Raw genomic sequence first — 20,932 nt, 5'->3', positions numbered from 1 at the left:
ATGCCACCGATAAATGGTGCTCTCCCCAAGTCGATTTTCTCCATAAGTAACTAACACCTCTTTTACGGTATCAGAGGCAGTTAAACCTCGGCGAACACAGTAACGGATGGCATAGCGTTGCTCTTGTTTCAGCTCCGCGGGCGAACTCATTGCACCAGACGAGAACACGTGTCATTAACGCTATACAATGTTGGCTTCACTGAGCTGGGAAGTTGAAGAAAACTCTGATATGCAATGAAAGCACATGCAAACATATTAGAACTTGCATCTAGTCCAGTGCCAACGTGATCCGCAAAGTTGCTATCAACTGCGCGACTCTCGGAACAACAGTTCAGACAAGGAAAAATGTGCTCAAAAATCCTGTAGGGTTATTCTTTACACGCCTCCGGAAAATTGCTGTAACTCAGCGAAATTTTGACCAAATGAGCTAATCTTGGGCTCATTGAATAGCTAAGGATATGAGCTACAACCTCTTACAAACCGCGTTTCAATATCTATTATTGTTCCTGAAATACAGACTTACTCTCATTTGTTTTGGGACAGCCTATGTAGTTTGAACAACACATGGTGGGATTTGAACAACACATGGTGGGAAATGACCATCACTCGATTGAGAAGATTGCTGAAACCGTTGTAAAGCACGATTTGACTCACGTAGAGCTTTGCATTTCTTGTGAGCGGGCAGTTCAAATTTCTCGTAACCAATGTGTAATAAAAACGTCAATATCTTCGTTAAAAGTTGGTTTCAGTGATTTTCGTTGTAAGAATCGTGTTTTACGTAAAATTTTGGTTATGGAACTTGTATCAGATTGCTTAAATTCGTACCTTGTCTAATGGTCCATTATTATAAAAGTTCGGCTCGCTTGCAATAGAAAGCATAGTCATTGGAGTGCCTTGCTCTTTCAGAATACGTCAAGCATGTCTGTCACGTTAATATTGTTGCATTGTTCGTACGTATCACCCGTTCTTAACGTCGCGTGTTGGAATAAAGAACGAAGATGCTCCGCTCCGAAGGTTTAAAATTTAAAACTCCAATTCTGCATTGAGTCGACTTTTATTGCTTCTCTGAGTACGCGACTTGTATTTGACTGGCGCTTCGAACAAGTGTCAATGGTTTCACAAATTGGAAGTTGTGAAAGTTCAGCTGTCACGCTACAGGAAGCGTAATCTTCGGAACCCCTTAATTTTTCAGAATACTTCACGCATATCCGTCACGTGAATATAGTTGCATTCTTCATTTGCAATGTTGGAAGAATTAATGAAGATGCACTCGCCCGATGATTTAAATTTTATAACTCCAATCTTATACGGTGCGTTCAAAAGTGACTCTCTAAGTGTAGGTACCACTAATGGGTATTCGGACCGTGCTTCGAAGAGGTGCCGATGGTTTCACAAATTGAATTTTGTAAAAGTCCGACTGACACGCTGCAGAAAGCACAATCAGCGGAACGCCTTAATTTTTCAGAATACTTCACGCAAATCCCTCACGTAGATATAGTTGCATCCTTTGTTTGGAAACGCCGAAATGAGGAATAAAGATGCACCTGCCCGACGGTCGGAACGCCTTAATTTTTCAGAATACTTCACGCATATCCCTCACGTCGATATGGTTGCATCCTTCGTTCGCAACGTCGGAATAAGGAACGAAGATGCACTTGCCGGGTGCTTTAAATTTTAAAACTCCAATCTTGCGGTCCGCCGAATTCAAGAGCCGCTCTAAGTGCGCCATTAGTGTTTGGACGGGGCTTCGAACAGGTGTCAATGGTTTCACGAATTGGAGCTTGTAAAAGTTCGGCTGACATGCAACAGAATGCGCGAGTGGGATAAATAATCATGGGTCCCTGCCGGGAATCCGCGGTGCGCTTTGATACGGCTCATTTATATCCCTCGACCTGGCCGTGCGCGGGGATTGTGGGTGAAGGGGGAGAGTGGGGGGTACCAATTTCGTCGCCGGTTCATTTTCACGGACCGCGCTTGATTTGCCAGCCAATCCGATGCCGTTGTTGCCAAATCGGAAGTCTAATCACTGGGAGCGTACATATTTACAGAGAATATTGCCGTCTTATTCCTTTTGTACAGAACATAGGCGGAACCAGGGGGAGGGGGAGGTGGGCATTTGCCCAAAAAAATGAAGGAAAAAAAAGGAAAAAAGGAGAAGAAGAGAGGAGAAAGGACTAAAGGAAAGAAAGAAGAAGGAAGAGGGAAGGAAGATGAAGGAAGAAGGAGGGAATAAGAAAGGAAGAACAAGGAAGAACAAGGAAGAAGAAGGTAGAAGGAAGGAAGAAGAAGGAAGAAGAAGAAAAAAGAAGGAAGAAGAAGAAGAAAGAAGAAGGAAGAAGAAGGAAGAAGAAAAGAAGAAGAAGAAAAAAGGAAGAAGAAGGAAGAAGAAAGGAAGAAGAAGAAAAAAGAAGGAAGAAGGAAGAAGAAGGAAAGGCTGATTGTATTTGGTAATTTTTCATGACAAAATTGACTCAAATTGCATGATAGGTGTTGTACCGAAGCTCAGACGGTTGTACTAACCAAGATGCGGTTCTACGGTTACGATGTGCGCTAACCGTGTGAGAAATTTATGGTAGTATGTTTAGAATTCTACTGCTGGTCATACACATATTACATTGCTCAATACATTGTCATTGTCAATACATTGTCATTGTCAATGCATTGCTCTTATACTGCCGCATGAAATAAGAACGCCGTATGGATATTCGAATATTGCCACATTTTCTTTCAAAAAGACCAATTTTTTAGGAAAGTTATGACTTTTTTCATCGAAATTGAAATACACTTCAGATAAAATTACGAACAAAACACCCTGGAAATTTGGAGGAAAAATACTCAAGAATTTCCCAAAAATCCATTATTCGTCAAAGGAATTTGGCAACGTCCGATGGCTCATACGGCGTTTTCCCTTAGCATGGCAGCATAGTGTTATGATTTAAATCGGCGTATGAAAATCCTACGAACCACTCGCCGAGTGATTTTGCCAACATGTATTTTGCTTGTTATATATCTCAAGGCTCCGTGTCACAGGGGCAGTCAACTGGAAGTACTCGTTTTTAATTTCAACTCGCTTAATTAGAGAAAAGAAATTAATGTTTGCTCGGGTGGTGAGGAATCGTTATAAATTACCGTCTTACAATGTCTACTTAAAGCGTTCCGTGTGCTGCGACATACAGTGGAACAAGCTTTAGGGAAAGGCTGGACACGCTATTTTAGAATGAAGTTGAACATTTGGTTGTTCATGTTGTCACATTAAAAATTTTGAGGGGTGTTTCTCTTAAGAAGATTTACGAGAAAACCGATGAAACCACCTATAAAGTTCTATATTTCGATTTAACGAAGATCTCTATGGCTTTGTTTTTGGTTGCTCCTTGAGCAACTCCTTTCCTTTGGAAGACCCTATTTAAATTGTACACAGAGAAATAAAATTCGTGCGTGGGACCTGAAGTTTAGGTCATATGGATCTCTGAAGTTTTCGGATTGAGCATCTGAACACTTTAGGTCTAGCTGTTGAGGTTCGTATCACACATCTAAAGTACTTCAATAACTGAAGTTTCAGATGTGTGATCCGAACCTCGACGCAGCTAGACCTAAAGTGTTCAGATGCTCAATCCGAAAACTTCAGAGATCCATACGACCTAAACTTCGGATCCCACGCACGAGGTTTTTTTCTCCTTGTACTAAGATAATTTCTTGAAAATTTTGAACATAGCATCATTTAAACAATCATTCTCAAGGACCACGAGTAAATAACAGCTCAACTCTGGAAATGCATCCTTGCAAGCGATGAAAATGCTTTGTCACTGAAAAAATAAAAGATATGAAGGAAAGAAGCGCACGACATTTATAAACTTTAAAATAGGTCCGGACCTTGGGCAAAGCTGTCTGCTTAGGTCTCACTTGAAATAGGCATACACAATCTGGAATTTCAGGTTTGAGGTTTAAATATTCGGATTTTTAAGGTTTATCGGTGAGTTCGATACTTGACAGGTTTTGTTAAATATAATAGCATCACTTAACATCACTTAATTCTAATTCAATCCATAAATGGCCTCCACAATGAAAAGAGTTGTTTTAGGAACGAATATGTGTATGACTCATAAGTGTCTAACAGTGGCGAGTCGTGCATGATCGATTATATTATCAATATTTTCCCCATTTGAAGCTGTGGTAAAGAATCAAATATTAAAAAGTTTGTTGCGAACATTCTGTCCAGCGATTTTTTTGCATAGGTTTAAAGGCAGATCAATCGATATATCGCATAACACGCCACGCCACTGGTGTTTAAAGTTTCCACATCGTGTCCAATCTTAACTAAGCGAGTGGCAATTTTTACAAGGTGGCAACACTGTATTTCTCCCTTTGAATGTATTTTAAACACTCGATCTTTCGTGAGGCTGCCTGCCTCACCTAAAATCGATATATTGAATGGGTTTAAACGCAACTACTGGAAAAAAAACACATTGGATCAAGAGTCCAGACTCTTAAAAGCATCGACAAGAAAAAGTACTCTTGATTCAATCAGAATTTGGCTTAAATCAAGAGCCAAGCCTCTTAATTTAAGCGGTTTTCGTTTTGATTCAAGCAAAAATCCGATTGAATCATGAGTATTTTTTGTCAATGTTTTCAAAAGTCGGGACTCTAGATCTAATGTGTTTTTTTTCCAGCGATATTGACACTTGAAAGTGTTCCCAACTTGCTGGGATCGCAAAAGCACTGTGCGGCGCGGGTGCGGCGGCGCCGAAAAAATTTACATGCGAAGACGCTGAAACCAGAATAATCCTCGTATAATAACACTCTCAGCCGTGCTGAAGTCGTGCTGTGAACTTCCAGCACGCCCGCAGCGCCGGGGTTTTGCGAGAGCAGCGCGGCGACTTCCCGTATCAGCGTTAATACTTTATTTTAAAGTTCAACTTTAAAACTCGCCAGAAGCGGGAGCGCGCCTCCTTCACGCGTACGCTGCTCGCTGAGAAAAAACGCCGTAAGAATCTTTGGGTGTTGCCTAATTTCCTCTAATAAAAGACGAATTCTCTGGAGGAATTTTTCAATTTTATCGTTCAATGGAGATGTTGCATGCGTAAGAAATTTGCGATTTGACCTTTGATTCTCATGTAAAAGAAACACGATGGTGCCACTGGTTTTCTCTGAAATCAACTCCCAAGCTCAATAAAAGCTCTCAAGTTGAGGCCGAAATGGAGGGGATATCCCACGCTATCCTAAGAGTTCACCTTTATATCAAGACGAACTCTCCATGCCAAAGATAGGGAGCGAATAAATTAGCAGTGATGCCGTGTTTTCAGTCTTAGAGTTCCCAAATAAAGTGGCATCCCTGTCAATGTATTTGCTCCCTATCTTTGCATGGAGAGTTTGTCTTGATGTAGACGTGCGGACTCTCAGGATAGCGTGGGATATCCCCTCCATTTTGGCCTGAATTTGAGAGCTTTTTTTGAGCTTGGCAGTTGATTTCAGAGAAAACCAGTGGCACCATCGTGTTTCTCGCGAACTTTTACATAAGAATCAACAGTCAAATCGCAAATTTCTCACACATCCAACATCTCCATTTCTTAGAGAAAGAGCGACGCCAAGAATGGCACAATTTGGGCCAGAAGGGATTTTTCTGAAACCGGGCCCAAACGATACCTTATGATACCCTAAAACTCTGGTAAAAATTTTAGCTTGAGTATACGCTCCGTTTTTGAGAAATGGGGGGGCAAAGTTGCCAAATCACCATCATTCTGGACAGCATTTTTACAGCAAAAAGACGGGAAAAATGGACGAAAAAGTTACACTATTGATGGATTTGGGCTGTAAATGTTCTTATTGAGCCCCCGTGCATGTAGCTGTGTTCAGTTTCAAAAATTTTGGACGTACAGTGGTCCAAAATGGGGAGAAATCGTGGATAGATAAGGATTCTTTGTCAAACTTTTTAAAAATGGAAGTAAAATTGTTGGTCTCCTGCAGAGATCATGTGAAACAATGTTCTTATTGGTCTTCAATGCATTCAATTGAGTTCAGTTTATGAAATTTTCATCGCACAATGGTCCAAAATGGGAAATCAGTGGACAAATTAAGATCTTCTGCCTAACTTTTTAAAAATGATGTACGACTATTGGTCCCCTGCAGAGATCATGGGGAACAATGTTCTTATCAATGCATTCAATTGGGTTCAGTTTATCAAATTTTCATCGCACAATGGTCCAAAATGGAAAATTAGTGGACAAATTAAGATCTTCTGTTGAAATTTTTGAAAAATAACATGAAACTATGAGGTTTTTCACTAGATTTGAAAGGTGTAAATTCAAAATAAGTTAGTAGCCAATAAAAGCTATCCATTTTCACTGTTTTGAACTGAACAAATGAGGTCTGGAAACGGTAATTCAGGAGGAACTTAGCTTTTGGATCCTTAAAATCCGGCTAACTGGGTGGTTTTTGTCCTAGTTAGTTGTCAGAGAATAATATTGTAGTTAGAATAATACTTTACAATAAATCCTTTCTAAGGATTTAGGAAAGGTTAGGTTAGGTTAGATTTCAACAGAAGATCTTAATTTGTCCACTGATTTCCCATTTTGGACCATTGTGCGATGAAAATTTGATAAACTGAACCCAATTGAATGCATTGATAAGAACATTGTTCCCCATGATCTCTGCAGGGGACCAATAGTCGTACATCATTTTTAAAAAGTTAGGCAGAAGATCTTAATTTGTCCACTGATTTCCCATTTTGGACCATTGTGCGATGAAAATTTCATAAACTGAACTCAATTGAATGCATTGAAGACCAATAAGAACATTGTTTCACATGATCTCTGCAGGAGACCAGCAATTTTACTTCCATTTTTAAAAAGTTTGACAAAGAATCCTTATCTATCCACGATTTCTCCCCATTTTGGACCACTGTACGTCCAAAATTTTTGAAACTGAACACAGCTACATGCACGGGGGCTCAATAAGAACATTTACAGCCCAAATCCATCAATAGTGTAACTTTTTCGTCCATTTTTCCCGTCTTTTTGCTGTAAAAATGCTGTCCAGAATGATGGTGATTTGGCAACTTTGCCCCCCCATTTCTCAAAAACGGAGCGTATACTCAAGCTAAAATTTTTACCAGAGTTTTAGGGTATCATAAGGTATCGTTTGGGCCCGGTTTCAGAAAAATCCCTTCTGGCCCAAATTGTGCCAAAAAACGGTCGTTTTTGGCGTCGCTCTTTATTGGCGGGTTGATTTAAAATATCTGAAAATTTCGAGTGGAGATATATTTATAACTTTTCTCAAAAATTGACGTTTTATCAGGGGAGATTTGGCAACGCTGGAATACTCATAGGTTGTGAGCACGAGAGTATGGAGTTGCAGTGCTTTAGTTCCTTCGTCTTTAAATCGAAAGTTATCGTAAAGCTCCCGGCAAAAATATTTTCAGAACTTTTGCGCAGCTTAAGTAACGGCGGACGAGGCCCGAGGGATGAAACTCTGAGATGTTATTACATGATCTTAGAATCTTTTCCCATGGCCCATTTTAAAGTAATGCAACGTATTAACTTGCTTTTTAATTTTCCCTCTGCTTAAAACAAATTAAAGAAAACTTTGAGAAAGAATGCATCGAACTGTGGAGCAACATTCTTGACTTGACTTCGCAACTTTGAATCACTCTGTATCCAGCGGCTGGTTTTAATTAGAACGAGCCTAACTCCATTAATTGTTGCTTCCTGTTGTTGTTGGTGTTTCTTAAATTTATTTTTTTACACGAGAAACGAAGCGGTGGCCCGAGTTTAATTTTTTATGTATATACTTTAAAATGTAGATAAAATTTAACTTTTAGGACTTATTGTTGTTTAATTGAATGTCAAAAAATGAAACATTAAAGAAAATTAAGGAACACGAGATGCAGTAGGGCTGATTCTGGTTGAATTTTTCCAATGGAATGACTGTTTTTTCTAGGTATTTTACGCAGCTATTTTATTTACAAAACCTGTCAACTATCGAACTCACCGATGAACCTTAAAAATCCGAACACTTAATCCTCGAACCTGAAACGCCAGAGTATTTGTGCATATTTCAATAGCGAGATCGGAGCAGACACTCAGACAGCTCTCTTCAGGCTGAGTGCGTCCCTTCATTACGACTGCTCAGCCGTGCTAAGGAAGAACGTCGTATGAACATTCGAGAGTTGCCAATTTCCTCCTATGAAATGTTTATTTTTGAGGCAAGTTATGAACATTTGTCTTCGAAATGGAGATGTTGCATGTGTGAGGGATTTACGATTTGAACATTGATTCCTATGTCAAAGTTCGTGAGAAACACGATGGTGCCACTGGTTTTCTCTGATATCATCTCCTAAGCTCAAAAAAAGCTCTCAAAGTGAGGCCAAAATGGAGGGGATATCCCACCCTACCCTGACAGTCCACCTCTACATCAAAACAAACTCTCCATGCAAAGATGGGGAGCAAATACATTGACAGGGCTGGCACTTTATTTGGAGACTCTAAAACTGATAACATGACAACCCTGCTAATGTATTTGCTCCGTATTTTTGCATGGAGAGTTTGTCTTGATGTAGAGGTGGACTCTCAGGATAGCGTGGGATATACCCTCCATTTTGGCTTCAACTTGAGACCTTCTTTTTAGCTTGGGAGTTGATTTCAGAAAAAACCAGTGGCACCATCGTGTTTCAAGCAAACTTTTACGTAAGAATCAATATTCAAATCGCAAATTCCTCACACATGCAACATCTCCATTCGTACTTAAGCGAAGGAAATTTGGCAAGGTCTGAAGGTTCATACGGCGTTTTTCCTTAGCACGGCAGTGCCGCGAACGGCGAGCGTAGCAAACCCGGAAAAAAGAATCAGTAACTGAGTCACTGCAGATTATGGACTTAAAAAGGTAATTAAGTCGGCATTAGTGTCAGCATGCCCGTCCCCATTCTTTCCAACGTGCTCACAGGGGAGGCAATCGCGCTTTCGAGGACCGATCGATACTTATAATGGTCTCTTGTGCAGAAATTAGGGCTCATTGAGTCTCGATCACGGCGATACGCCGTACAATGGATCGAGTCAATCAGAGAGGTCGAACATGAAATTTTTGACTAAAACTGTATATGTATATTCCATCACAATTACAATTTCAAGGGGTGGGTTCAGAAGAAAATCTCACCAGGAAACCAATGGAACCACTTTCAGGACCTCAAAGTTTTGTATAAACGGAGTTATAAGGGTTTAAAGTTTCCAAATTTTGTCCGACCTCTTCTATTGACTCGATCCGCTGTGCGCCGTTACAATAGACCGTTGAGAAATGCACATCCCGTGTATTCGAGATTCGGTTTAGTTTTATTCCGTTCAATGGAGGTATTGCGAATGCCAAAAGCCGATTGTATCAAGTGTCAAAATGCAGTCTGTTAAAGTTGACTGCAGGTTTATTAAACGGATCACCAGGTAGGGTAAGAACAGTGACGTGGCGTGCTTTGCGATATATCGATTGATTTGCCATTTAAACATATGGAAAAGGATCGATAGACAGGGTTTCGCGGCGAACACCTTAATAATCGATTCTTTACCATAGCTTCAAATGGAGAAATATCGATGATCGATCATTCACGCCTCGCCACTGGGTAAGAAATTATGCAATACATTGCCGTCCTAAGGAAGAACGCCGTATGAGCTTTTAGACGTTGACATTGATCTCTCAATTGAAAACTAATTTTTTAAGAGAATTGTGAGTATTTTCTTCAAAATTCTCACACAGTTTTGATTGAAATTTAACCAAACGTATCTGAAAATTTCAAAAAAAAAATATGCATACCATACCCTAAAAATGTTTTCTCTGCATTGCTCATACGGCAAAGGTCTAACAAGGCACTGAAAGCAACTTATACGATAGGTAAATAACGAGAGCTTCGTCCCACACACTATTCCCTTTTCTTTTGATCCGAGATTTTTGAAATTTCGGGGAAAAAAGTTGGTTCTGCGGAAAATTCTTCCATCGTAAAATATACCATAATTAGTTATGTGCTCGATCCGATCTGAATAGACTGTTTTTTTTTCAAAAAAAAAAAAAATAAATAAATTGTGAGCGGAAAATCAATCATATTAAATTATATTTCATTAGACAGGAATATTTTAATCTCATATATGTATTAAACGTAGAAAGTATTAATCCGCCTATTGTATTTTACTAAAATTTATATTAGAAAACAGGAATCGTGATGCTTATAATCGTACAATGCCTTGCGGCCCATTTAATTAACTTTGTTGCAAGACGGTACCCCAAAAATATCTTTGGGACGTACCTGAAAGACGTATCTAAAAGACGTTACTTTGTTGCTCAGTTTGGTGCGATTAGCCTCTTCTTTACCCAGCAATCAAAATTGATTTGGGATGAGTGCGCCAATCAAGAGAGTGAAAAACGAATACAATAATTTATGTCTTCTCGATTCACTCGTGGAATTGGTTTTTAAGAGTTTGCCACACGCAATTCAACGCTGCCGAGTTGCACTGAGTTTGCGGGAATTTTCATGCGCCCCTGTCGTCAAGATTTCGATTTTTATGAATTTCTTCATCTTTACTCGCTGATTTTTGAATGTTAAGACCGATACATAATATACAATCATTGTAACCAGGCTAGTATTGGTTGATTTGTTCGAAATCTTTTTCGCGCAAACGGACATAGGCAAATAAAGCCCTGGTGAATGAATCCAATAGACGCTTTTCAGTTTGAATTACATCCGACCATCTTGATGTGAAAACGACGTGCTATCAATGAAAAATAAGGAATCTTAAATTTACCGCCAAGAAGTGTTTTTTCTTGAAAAAAGTATTTTGCTGCTGAATATAAACTCCTGTTTTGCTTAACCAGAGCATATTTTTCTTGTATCAAGAAACATTCAGCTTAAATCGAGATTCTTGGCGGCAAATTGAAGAATCGTCATGTTAAAGCCAAGCACATTTTTTTTTCAGTGTAGGATTATTGTTTCGTCTGATACGACGCACCGATAACATATCGAATGACCTTTTCACGAAATCAGTCTATTGTGATGCGAATATGAGAGGAGGCACGCTTTGCGATGAGCATCGTCTTTGGTCTTGGAAATCGAGCGCCCCTTCAATTTTAAACCTATGCAACAGGCATCCCAAGAGTACGAATAGTTGTATCCAGGCAAGAATCAAGGCGCTTGGCCTGGCTAGCAAGGTATAGCGATTCAATGGAAGGGATCGGACTGAGTCGTAGGTCGTGCAAATAGAACTCTCTACTTGACAGAACCGGCATTCGGTTAGGCAACCGAAAAATTAGTGCAACAAACCGAAGTCTAGGTTTTCCGAACAACAGAACTTCAGTGGACATGGAAAATGCTCCATATGTACCAAAGTTTTCGAGTGAACCAAAACCAAAAAAATGGGTGAACCAATAACCAAAACCGGAAAAAACCAAAGAACCTTTGATTCTAAATTTAAAAAACCAAAAAAATGCGTGGTAACAAAATCGTTACACCATGTCATAGAGAGCTTTTTTTGAATTTTTTAGGAAATTTTTCTCACAATCTACTTCAGGGTGTCTTAAGGTGATGCGTCAAGCTCAAGTAACGCAGTCGAACTGGCATGCGATATATTGCATTGATTAGGTCCAAAATCTCGGCAGATTATGAATTTTTAGCAAAAAAAGGACGATAGCTCCTGCGCATGAGCCTAAAGAAACATTTTAAACCCAAAAATCGGCAAAATTCAGAAAAATGAAAACAGAATAGGTAGTGTTTGGAAAAAAACCTCGCATTCAATTCAGCTATCGATTTCTGTATCGAATGCGAGTTTTTTTCCCAGTGTGGTACCCCGAGGTTTCCCGAGGTTTTTTCCCCAGTGGTTTTTTCCCAGGAATAGTGTTTGGAAAAAAAACCTCGCATTCAATCCAGCTATCGATTTCTGTATCGAATGCGAGGCTTTTTTTCAAACACTACACTGCTTTCATTACTCTGAATTTTGCCGATTTTTGGGTTTAGAATGATTCTTTAGGCTATTGTCCTTTTTTCCTTTAAATCAAAATTCAAATTCGAAATCTGCCGAAATTTTTGACCTAATCGATGCGATATATCGCATGCCAGTTCGACCTAGTCACTTGAGCTTGACGAATCACCTTAAACTTTAAAGGGAAAAACTTTATAGCTTTTCTCATGAATAATTATTTTATCGGACCAAATTAGGCAGCATCTTAAAACTCAAACGTCATTTTCACGGATCTTCACAGATTTCACACTCGTCCAAACCGATCCTCCCGATTCGGGAGAGACCTCACCTGATTCGATTCGGCAACTCAAGTGAAGCAGTGAAGCGGGGTTCGAGAGGCCTGGAAGATGGATGCTTCGGAAAATAAGAATTGATCGGGCGTGCGATCGCGTCGGGCTCACTGACACCGCTATTAATTACTTGACACCAAGTCTCAGCCTCAGCGTTCTGCCCAACCCTTAATAGTGCCCCCCCCCTCCCCGTCCTTCCCCTCCGCACAATGGACCGAATCAATCTGAGAGGTTGGACACGAGCTTTTTGAATAAAACTGCAAATTTAGACGTTTATTTCGTCAAATTTTACATTTTTAGGGGTGATGTTGGAATGAATATTTAGGAGAAAATCAATGGGACTATTTTTAAGACCTCAAAATGGAGATGTTGCATATGTGAGGAATTTGCGATTTGACTGTTGATTCTTATGTAAAAGTTCGCGAGAAACAAGATGGTGCCACTGGTTTTCTCTGAAATCATCTCCCAAGCTCAAAAAAGGTCTCAAGTTGAGGCCAAAATGGAGGGGATATCCCACGCTACCCTCAGAGTCCTCCTCTACATCAAAACAAACTCTCCATGCAAAGATAGGGAGCAAATACATTGACAGGGCTGCCACTTATTTGGGGACTCTAAAACTGAAAACACGGCAACCCTGCTAATTTGCTCCCTATCTTTGCATGGAGAGTTTGTCTTGATGTAGAGGTGGACTCTCAGGATAGCGTGGGATATCCCCTCCATTTTGGCCTCAACTTGAGAGTTTTTTTTGAGCTTGGGAGTTGATTTTAGAGAAAACCAGTGGCACCATCGTGTTTCTCGCAAACTTTTACATTAGAATCAACCGTCAAATCGCAAATTTCTCACACATGCAACATCTCCATTGTGTAAAGACGGAGTTATGAGCTTTTAAAGTTTCCAAATTTTGTCCGACCTCTCCCGTTGACTCGATCCTCTGTGCTCCGCCCCAGTCTGGCACACTTTTGCTCCTGTCAATGGCGGTGTTCGCGACTTTAGAGGCTCGGTACCCCGCAACACTCGGAATTAGACACTGCGTTGTTTTCTTTTGATTTTATGTTGCTCTATTACTTTGTTGTGAAAAATTTGGTGTTGTTTGGTGGTAGAAACGTCGTAACTTCGTTTTTCGCATTTCTTTTACACAAAGTGTCCAATCAAAAGCACTAATATTTCGTCTCAAGGAAGAACACTGTACGGACATACGAGAGTAGCCAAATTTCCTCCAATGGAACGTTTATTTTTGAGGAGAGCTATGAATATTTTTCCTTGATATTTTCAAATAGTTTACATCTAATTACGTAGAAATTTCTCTGAAAAATTGAACGGAAAATATTCACGAGTGTTCCTGAAAATTTGTATTCAAAGGAAATTTGGCAACTGACAAATGTTCATACGGCGTTTTTACTCAGTACGACAGTATTTTCGTCGTCTCCCGCACTAAGGAGCATGTTTTAGAGTTCTACATTAAAATTGACCCGATTTTTTCAATGTGGAGATTTTGCACATCGAGTTTTCATGATAAAGCGCAGACCTTTGAAACCGTTGACAAATTACTACTCGAATTCAATCTTTTAGTAATTCGCGCATATTTTTCCTAAAAATCAGCAAAAATTCACTAAGTTACAAAACAGTCGTATTTCAGCGGACATTGTCGCAGCATGATATTGTTCATACCGATATTTCACTTATAGAAACGATGACGGTAATTTAAGAATGTAAAATTATGATGACGAATGTTACTAATGATTTGCTAAGTAAACGTACCATAATGTAAATGCTTGAAATGAGTGAATTATAATTGTAGAGGTTTTTAATCAGTTAATCAGTTATGTAAAGGTGAATAAAATCAAATGATAAGAAAAATTCAAGAAAAAAAATGAAAATAAAAATAATGAGCTTTCAAAAACAAAAGTAGAGTTGATTCATTCCATCGTTGTAAAATTTCCACCTAAAACGTATTTTTGCAGAAGAGCTATTAAGTGATACAATGTAAGGCATTTGTGAATACTTGCATACTAGAGATTGATCAGAACGATATTCTTCAGAAATGTAAACAATGGTTTTCTTGCATGAAATTTTTTATGGTTATTCTAAAACGTTGGAAAGTTCATACTCACTTTAAATGAACTAAAATAGTACAACTTACAATGATTAAATCAGACAAGAGTAGGATGTAGAACCTGATGCTCCGTGATTGGCCCTTTCAGTCAGATTGTGGACAGAGAGTTTGAGATGAAAAAAAAAACCGGAGATTGGAAAACCTCTGGTATAAAGAGCCAAAAACCTCACAGCATTTGGACAGTTTTGCAATTATTTTACAATAAAACAATTTTACATACAATATAGATATTTCAGAAAAAAAACATTTTAAATTTGAGATCAGGATAAAAACCAAAAATTTTAGAATAATTCAATTTCAAATTATCAATCAGGAGAACCAACTGAGCGGCACTCTAAGCTAACTGAAGGTTTTTTTTTTTTTGTTTCACGAAAACAATTCTCAATGTGGCTTGACAGTAAATAACAGTAAAATTGTATAATTATTGTATTAAAAATTCGGAATGTATCCGGTTATACTACATTTTCTATGAATAACCATTATCTCCTCTTATCATTTTCTAAAAAAATTGAAAAGAAACTCTCTCACGAAGTAGAGTTTTCAAAAGTAGAAATGCGATAGTGATGCATGGCAATTGAAAATTCAAAAACTGGATGATGAAAATAGTCAAAAATAGTCAAGAATAGTCGTCAACAATAGCGATCTAATAGCGAGAACTATTTCCTATTCAAAAATTGAATATGACTATTTACGGTAAGTTTGTTTTTCACATGTAGATTAGAATTGTTATTTCATAGACGTTTCATAGCAATAACACGACAATTAATACCTAAGTTATTTCATCACTATCAATCTTGAAATTCTGCTAAATGGGAGGTGCCACTACACTAAAAAAAAATCTCAGCGTTTTGACCAAGGACCGTTGGTACCTTTACCATCTCACTTTTTTACCAATGATTGGTAATTTTACCAAGACAGACTGGCAAGCTTACCTAAAAACCGGTATTTTTACTGTTTTTTCAGGTAAGAATACCACTTTTATTGGTAATCGATTCTCGGTAACTTTGCCATTTTATCTCGGTAATTCTACCATAGTCGATAAAAAATATTGGCGTTTTCACCAAGGTCCAGTAAAATTACCAAGAAAGTTCAATAATTTTACCGAGATTTCTCGGTAAAATTACCAATTCCATAAATGGTAATTTTACCAAGAAAAAACTGGGATCAAATAGAACCCTGAATTCTCAGTAATTTTACCCTTTTCTTAATAAATACACCGAGATTTTTTTTCAGTGTAGAGGCACATTCCAAAAATTCCTATCGATTTAAATCTAGTCGAGTGATTTTAAACAGGAGTCACCCGTGGGGCACAAAAATCCTCCCGATGCCGATTTTGACACTCGGGAGCAAAATATTCCCTCCGTGTAGGGGGTGTTTTTGAAAAATGTCACTCTTCCGTGAGTAACGCTCACATTACTCTCCTGTCCTTCCGGTGCAAACCTTTCAAACCTCGCTCTTCAATGAGGTCCTCGGTAAATACTTCCGGCTCCCCGAAAGGGCCGATTCACGGAGCAGAAAAACAGGAAATAAACATTTATAATACCGAGGGGCGAAAAGGCTTCTCCGCAACGACCATTGTTGCCATATACCTCTGGAAAATATGCATTTTTCACTTTGAGTCGTATAAAAATTTCGCTTGATCTTATCCTCGAACGTTTCTTTGTGTATCTAATGAAATTAATTTGGTCTGTTTAAATCATGTAGATAGATATGAGACATATTCTTGTAGTAGTTAAGTTTTACTTAAATGAAATTTCTTGAAAAAAAAAAATGTCGCATGAAAAATGGACCACGTTACGCGGAAAGGAACCAAGCCACATTACCTATTGCCAAATTTAATCGGGCAATTTAACTTTAAATATGGAAACGGCTGTGCGGATTTTTGTACGCATTTCAGTGAATTTTCTGCGTAGTACCAAGTTACTTCCTTAAAATTTTCAAAAGAATTTGCACAAACGCTGTCTTGTAAAAAGTTAATTTTTTTGGTTTTACAGCAACTCTATAAAAAAAAGTTGAATTGCCCGTTTGGCAGTAGCTGATGTGGCTTGGTTCCTTTCTGCTAAATGCGGTCCAATTTTTTTTTTTTTTTTTTTTTTTTTTTTTTTTTTTTTTTTTTTTTTTTTTTTAACAAGTTAATAACGCGGTCCAATTATGCTTGATTTTCTGCGAAATCTGGCAACTGCACCGCGGCGCCACCTTTTTAAGTCGCACGCGGAAACGCGGCACTCACCCCCGGATAAAACACCACTTTCGTTTTAAACATTCCCAGCGACGGGAGAAAGTCGCGAGCAAAAATAAAAAATAAAAAATAAAAATGAGAAAAAAAGAAGCGAAAAAATTGATGAGGAGCGAACGCATGTTAACTCGTGCCGGGAGATTTCGCCTGCGGGAAAATTGGAATTTGAGAGCTGGAACACCGCCAAATTAAAGTGAAAAGGGGGAGCGAAAGTCGTAAATTTATCATTCTGTTCCGTGGGAATAGCCTGGAGATTCTCTCTTCCGTCGTCCCTTTAAACCGAGGACACGTCAGCCGTGCTGAGGAAAAAGAACGTAAGGGCCTCAGAGTGTTGCCAAACCCCCCCTCTAACGTCGTGTGAAAACCGCTTATGTCAAGTTTTCCAGCTTCGAGTTTTTCTAGAGTCCCTTTATACTGAGAGTCAAGACAATGTGAAACCATTTCTGATTGGTTCCCGTATTAGGCCTCCACAGTGTCACGAGCGGGAACACAGATTACATTTTAACCGACTGCAAAGATTATAATCTAGACTGGACCGGGGAATAGCGGGCTCGACAAGGAACAAACGGAATGAGAGAAGGAAAGGAGAAAGGAACGTGAGAATGAGCCGATCAAAGATTATAAAAAACTGTAATTTTGTGTAATCTTTATTCCTGTTTATGACTCCATGAGGGGGGTTGTCTTGACTCTCAATATTATAGGACCCCAAGTTTTTCTAGAGTTCCTTGATAGAAAGAGTTGAGACAACGCAACCTATGGACGTCACAAACGGAAATAAAGATTACGCAAATCGGACGATTTTTGTAATCTTTGATCAACCTATTCCCGAATTTCTGTCTCCGTTCCCAGTGTCATTTCATATGTTCATTCCCGTGCCTTCTATTCCTCCGGTTCATTCTAGTTTATAAACTTTGCAATTGGTGAAACTGTGATCTTTATTCCCGTTTGCAACACTGTAAATGCCTAAAATACGAGAACCAATCAGAGATGGAGTCGCATTGCCTTTACTCTTACTCGTCACTGAAAAAAAAAAAAATCTAAAATTCGCCGCCAAGAAGTATTTTTTCTTAAATCAAGAATTTTTCTGGTTAATATAAACTACTTTTTTGCTTAGCCCAAGCATTATTTTTCTCGTATCCAGAAGAATGTAGCTTAAATAAAAAAAAAACAAATTCTTGGCGGCACATTCAAGAATCATCATGCTTGAGCCAAGCACCCTTTTTTTCAGTGATTTCAATCAATTAAAAAATGATAAAAATTGCCTGAAAAACCAAAAACGAGCGAAAAAGCGAGAGTTATCTCCAAAATATATTTTTATCAAATAAAATTTGGCAACCCCCGAGCGTTTATACGACTTTCTTCCTTAGCACCGAATAGATAGTAAGTCGGCGTTCCTTTCTGACCTGATTTACATGTGGATTTCTTTCCTTTTTTCTCGTAAGGAAAGCTAGCGATGAGAGGGATGGCGCGGAGGTGGGGGTGGGGGGTGGGGGAGTGGGGGGGGGGGGGGGGGGGTTGGGATTCCGAACGTCGAATAAGTCATAAAATTACGGAATTGAGCGCTTTATTCTTTCCCCTCTGTTTTCTTGCCTCCCATCTAATCCAGAATTGAGTCAACAACTCGGAGAAAGGAATGGCTTGGCTGTCGTCGTGTATTTATCGCTCTTAATCAACTCAGCAGGGCGACTTTAGCTGTTGATTTTAGGGCGGCTTCAAAACGCCCAGATTTCCTCATCGCACTCAATCGAGACGAAGTCTATCTTCGTTGGGCTCTTTGCCGACGACAAACCGTGGTTTTCAATATTTTCATTTGCTTCGTCTTGATTGAGATTCTTTTCTGATGAGCTTATAGGCATTTTCGAAGAGATTAAAGGACGCCAAGGAACGATGACCAGCTCATTCTGCCGTGCTAAGGAAAAACGCCGTATGGACATTCGAGAGTTGCCAAATTTCCTTCAGTGGCGTGGCGTGCTTTGCGATATATCGATTGTTATGCCATTTAAACCTATAGAAAAGTATCGATAAACAGGGTGTTCGCAGCGAACGCCTTAATAATCGATTATTTACCACAGCTTCAAATGGGGAATAATCAATAGATCGCAAAACACGCCACGCCGCTGATTTCCTTCGATAAAATGTTTATTTTTGCGGTAGGTTATGAATATTTTTCCCTGAAATTTTCAAGAACTTCAGGTAAAATTGCGAACAAAATTATCTGAAAAATTGGAAAGAAAATATTCATGAGTTTACCAGGAAATTCGTGTTTTATCAAAGGAAATTTGGCAACGTCTGAAGGTTCATACGACGTTCTTCCCTAGCGTGGCAGCATTGGGCAAAGTCGTCAAGAATTGCTCACTTTAAAATGGAGCGAAATGTTCTGCGACATCGCCTGTCCAATTCTCACTTAGAGGGCTGATTATTGAAATTGATAGACAAAGCTATAGAAAAAGAAGACGTGGGGAGTATGGAGCTATCCGATTGGTTGAAACGGGAGGTTGTTATAGACTAAGGGAGGAAAATGACCGGGAATGTGGCCGCACGGAGAGACATGATTAGTGTGATGCTAAGGAAGAACGTCGTAACAGCATTTAAAGGTTGTTTCGATCAGTTAAAAATTCATGTTTTCAGTTACAAGTATTTTTCCTTGGGATTTTCAATGATTTTAGATTACATTTCGAATAAAATTTTTCGAAAAATTAGCTTAAAAATACTCGAGAAAATTTATTTTTAATGAAAGGAGATTTGGCAACGTTTGAGGGTAAATACGGGTAAATACATTCTTTCTCAGCACGGCAGAATACTGCCGTGCTAAGGAAGAACGCCGTATGAACATTCGAGAGTCGCCAAATTTCCCCGGATAAAACATGTATTTTTGACGAAATTTATGCGTATTTTTCCTTGAAATTTTCAGATATTTTAGATTAAATTGCGTACAAAATTGTCTGAAAGATTGGAAGAAAAATATTTACAATTTCCCTAATAAATTCGTATTTTATCAGAGGAAATTTGGCAACGCCTAAAGGCTCATACGGCGTTTTTCCTTAGCACGGCAGAATAGTCCCCGGGAGTGAAACCGGCATTTCATCATCGATATGATTCAATAAATCGCCCTCCGGGGGGAGGCACGCACGTCTCTATAACGAGTGCGACCAGATAGCGAGAATAATTCCTCGCTTTTCTGACGTAAGGGCGTATCTCTATTCCCACTTGAGCCACAGAACGCATAGAGGTACACGGAGATCAGGGGTCACGTTGGGATCAAGATACGCCCTCACGAATCGAGGCGTTTTCGGAGGAGCCTTCCCGCCGGTCGGATTCAGAGCACGTTTCGGAGAGAGGAAAGAAAAGGGGACTTACTTATTATAAAGGACTATATCTGGTCGCCAGATATGGTCCGAAGGCACATGGAGCATATGAACCCCGCCATACTCTTTGGGTTCCCAGCGGAGTTTGTAATCGTACCATGACTGCAATCAAAAAGCAATAAATTCCAATCAGTCGCCCGGCCAATTCAATTGGCGCGAATCAAGTCGCTTCCGGTAAATCAACTTTATTAATTGGGTTAGGATTTGCGATCGTCGGGATGACTTGACGTTTCTTCCCTCTATGGACTCGGAGCGAGTTTTTAATAGTCTCTCTTCTATCTTGCAACGTCTTATTTCTCCGATGGAGATCGCCGATCTTTTGCATCAGTGGCGTCGCGTGAATTGCGATGTATCGATTTGTTATGCCATTTAAACCGATGATAAAGAATCGATTATTAAGGTGTTCGCTGCGAACACCCTGTTTATCGATCATTTTCCATAGTTTTAAATGACCTAACAATCGATAAATCGCAATGCACGCCACGCCACTGTTTTGCATCCCCAAACATTACGACGGTGTAAGTCCGCAACCGCACGTATCTCGGTTCGCAATGTGGCAGACTCCCTGTCATACTTCATTTTTTTAAAATAGAAAACTACTCAAAAGCAATTCCTAAAAACTGCCTTGATTTTTTTCCCTGAAGAGAGAAAATTTTGCGAAAATTTCAAGGAATGATGTCGCTATGTTCTCCTTTAAAAAATAAATAAGAGCGGAGATTAGCAAACACCGTAAACGAGATGCGTGGTTGAGGGAGGACTTACACCGCCGATAAATATCTTCTTTCTTCCGGGACCATGTCTAAAATTATGTAAAGAATCAGAATTTCAATCTACGTAAAATATTTGATTACTGGCTTAAGCATTGGACAAAATGACTGATTCTACTATTTGCCTGCAGTAGATACATGGACCGCGTTTAGCAGAGAGAAACCAAGCCACATCAACAA

The 20,932-nt window shown here is 39.2% G+C and overlaps 1 protein-coding gene across 2 annotated transcripts in view; it reads right to left on the bottom strand.

The window, feature by feature from the left end:
• Positions 1 to 20,932, bottom strand: part of nAChRalpha4 (nicotinic acetylcholine receptor alpha4) — a 389,540-nt gene that overhangs the window by 143,796 nt on the left and 224,812 nt on the right. For both annotated transcript variants that reach the window (XM_019041336.2, XM_019041335.2), the window contains exon 4: positions 19,978 to 20,087. In XM_019041336.2, coding sequence (XP_018896881.2) covers positions 19,978 to 20,087 — 110 coding nt within the window. The remainder of the gene's footprint in view (positions 1 to 19,977; positions 20,088 to 20,932) is intronic.

Source organism: Bemisia tabaci, chromosome 9 (genome assembly GCF_918797505.1).
Source record: "Bemisia tabaci chromosome 9, PGI_BMITA_v3".
Classification (NCBI taxonomy): domain Eukaryota; kingdom Metazoa; phylum Arthropoda; class Insecta; order Hemiptera; family Aleyrodidae; genus Bemisia; species Bemisia tabaci.
Note: the sequence above shows the minus strand (reverse complement) of the source record. Positions and strands in the feature narration are given on the sequence as shown.